We start from the raw sequence: 2,750 nt of genomic DNA, 5'->3' as shown, positions 1-2,750 counted from the left end.
CTAGGCCCATTTCCTCTTTTAATTTTCTTTAAATTAGGACATATTTCAGACCTCGACAAAGGTCTGAAAATGCGACACCCATGCAACCATCAGCCGTCTTAAGAAACATAAGCTTACAAATAAAATTGAAACCCAGTGTACCTCTCCCCAACTGAATTCTCTGTCTTTTTCTATAGATTTAACCACTGCCTTAAATAAGTTTATTGTTCTCATACACACCTTTCTGCATACTACATATGTATGCATTACTCCTATGTATGCCTTTTACTACAAATAGATGTATCTATAATCAACCTAGTAATTTTGCATGTCTTTAACCTTCATATGTGCATGGTATCATAATGCTTTTATCATTTTAGAATTAGGTTTCTCCTTTACCAATTCGTCCCTTCCACTACTGAATCTTTGCCCCTTGTTATAAGCTGAATTGTGTCCCCGCAAAAGACATGTTGAGGTGTTGACCCCCGCAACCTGTAAATGTGACCTTATTTGGAAAGAAGGTATTTGCAGGTGTAATAAAGATCAGATGAGGTCATACTGGATTAGGGTGGGCCCTTAATCCAATATGACTGGTGTCCTTATAAGAAGAGAAAGAACACAGAAACAGAGACACAGGGGAAAACACTATGTAAAGATGAAGAAAGAGAGTGGAATCGTGCATATACAAGCCAAATGAGGCCAAGGATTGACAGCAACCACCAGCAACTAGGAGAGAGGCATGGAACAGATCCTTCCTCCGAGCCTCCAGAAGGAACCAACCCTGCCGACACCTTGACCTCAGACTTCTGGCCTCCAGAACGGTGAGAGAATAAATTTCGGTTGTTTTAAGCCACCTGCTTTGTGGTAATTTGTTAAGGTAACCCTAGGAAACTAACATATCCCTCCGGGAGGTCTTTGTGTCTCAGGCCCCGGAGAATTCTAGTGTCTTCCTCAGTGCAGATCTCACCATCCTGTTCAGTTTACCTGCAATAGTACCAAGTCAGTGAATTAAGGCTGGTCCTACTGTGGGTGTAGTTAAACGTTTCCCCCATTGCTCTAAAGCAGCAGTTCTGAAACTTTAGTGTGCTTCAGTAGCACTTGGAGGACTTGTAAAAACCTGATGAATATCCAATTCAGCAGGTCTGGAGCAGGGTCTGAGAATTTGCATTTCAAACACGTTCCCAGCAGACGCTGATGCTGCTGCTCCATGGCAGGCCACTAGCACCATCTGGTCTCCAGGCAAGCTAGGTCATCCATCAGTTTCTTTCAGTAACATATACTAGAGGCTGGGCCACCATCTCTATTGCCACACAAGTTGTTTATAATCTAATATTTCAATTTATTTGAGGCTGCTATAAAGGGATGTCAAACAGGCTTATCAACTAGTTGAAAGAAATCCCTTTCAATGACAGTAAGGTGGGCCGAAATAAATAGAACCAAGATACATTGGAGTCAGTATTATTTATGTAAAAAAAACCCAACTCTGCAGCTTATTCATGTCAAACAAGCTTTTATTTTCAATGTGAACAACACTGTCAAATTTACCTGTCAAAGGTAAGAATAAAGTCAGATGTCAGTTAACATCATTTTGGGATGTTGAACTTTGAAACAACATTTGTATTGTGGGCTAATGAAAACTAGAATATCCGTGAAGAACAATTTCTTCTTTTCTTTTGCTGTCCACTTCTTTTTATGCCTTCCAGCTGTAGGGTGGGAGAAGAGTCAATTAACAATTGAACACCAATAACATGCACCAGGGACTTTCTAACTGGGAGTCAATACTATGAACATCTGTTGGCTCTCCAAGGAGAAAACAAAACGTTTTCTTCGTGTAACCCAGAACCTTGGTTGTCATGGTGCACATCATTTCATCACACCAACCTCATCTCACTCTTGCCCACCACTATAAATGCTAGTTTTTGTTCTTGAAAGGCCACTCTGTGATTTAAATGTCTTTCCACCTTAAGAGCCTATGCTCCTTACACAAATCATAAATCCCTTATATTCCCAGACCTCTGGTTTCCGTATCTGTAAAATGAGAAAGAGGCTGTTATCAAACATCCGCAGGTGTAAAAATTAAGAAAGGGAGAAAGAAAGAGTGTGATAGTGCGAGAGAGAGAGAGATGAGAGAGAGAAAAGAAAAGATGAATGGGTAGAGGAAAGAGAAACTAAGATTGAATTACCAACTCAGTGATAGCAAATAATCTTACTATGGCTAATTTTCTTTTGTTTTAAAAAAAAATCTAAAATAAAGTAATATTTGTGAATTACTCATGAAATCCAGCCTTATTTGAAATTGTTAAATTTTTACCACTTTGTAAGGAGTCACCTTCTCAAAGGCATTGTTATGCCAAGAGACTCCATTTCTGTGGCCAGGTGATGAAGGTACAGCTAGTGCATAGCCTGGTTGCTTTAGCTGCTTCTCCTCGTGGCCACTCTAAAAATATAGGTCTCTATATTTTAGACCTCTAAAAAAATATAGGTCTCTATTTCCAGGTCTGATAAATTTCCCATCTGTAGTAGTCTGAAGGCTACAGGACAAAGGACTTGTGGCTGTAAATGAAATACATTTCAGAACACACTTCCTTCTATACCATCAAGAATACAAGTACATTGTTAACATTAAACTGTTTTTCCAAAATTAAACTTCACCAATTTTTTCTTATTTACTTTACAAAAATTATTAAAAACATGATAGATAGCTAGTGGGAAGCAGCTGCATAGCACAGGGAGATCAGCTCGGACCCTCTGTGATCTAGAGGGGTGGGATA

At 39.3% G+C, this 2,750-nt stretch overlaps 1 protein-coding gene across 1 annotated transcript in view; it reads right to left on the bottom strand.

The window, feature by feature from the left end:
* Positions 1–1,601: 1,601 nt before the first annotated feature.
* Positions 1,602–2,750, bottom strand: part of LOC309817590 (uncharacterized protein) — a gene marked incomplete at its 5' end in the record, with an annotated part of 54,094 nt that continues 52,945 nt past the window's right edge. The window contains one exon of the mRNA XM_082646872.1: positions 1,602–1,682. Coding sequence (XP_082502998.1) covers positions 1,670–1,682 — 13 coding nt within the window. The 3' untranslated portion in view covers positions 1,602–1,669. The remainder of the gene's footprint in view (positions 1,683–2,750) is intronic.

The sequence above is a fragment of the Grampus griseus genome (assembly GCF_964374135.1).
Source record: "Grampus griseus genome assembly, chromosome: X".
NCBI lineage: Eukaryota > Metazoa > Chordata > Mammalia > Artiodactyla > Delphinidae > Grampus > Grampus griseus.
The sequence above is the reverse complement of the archived record's forward strand: the minus strand, read 5'-3'. Positions and strand labels throughout refer to the sequence as shown.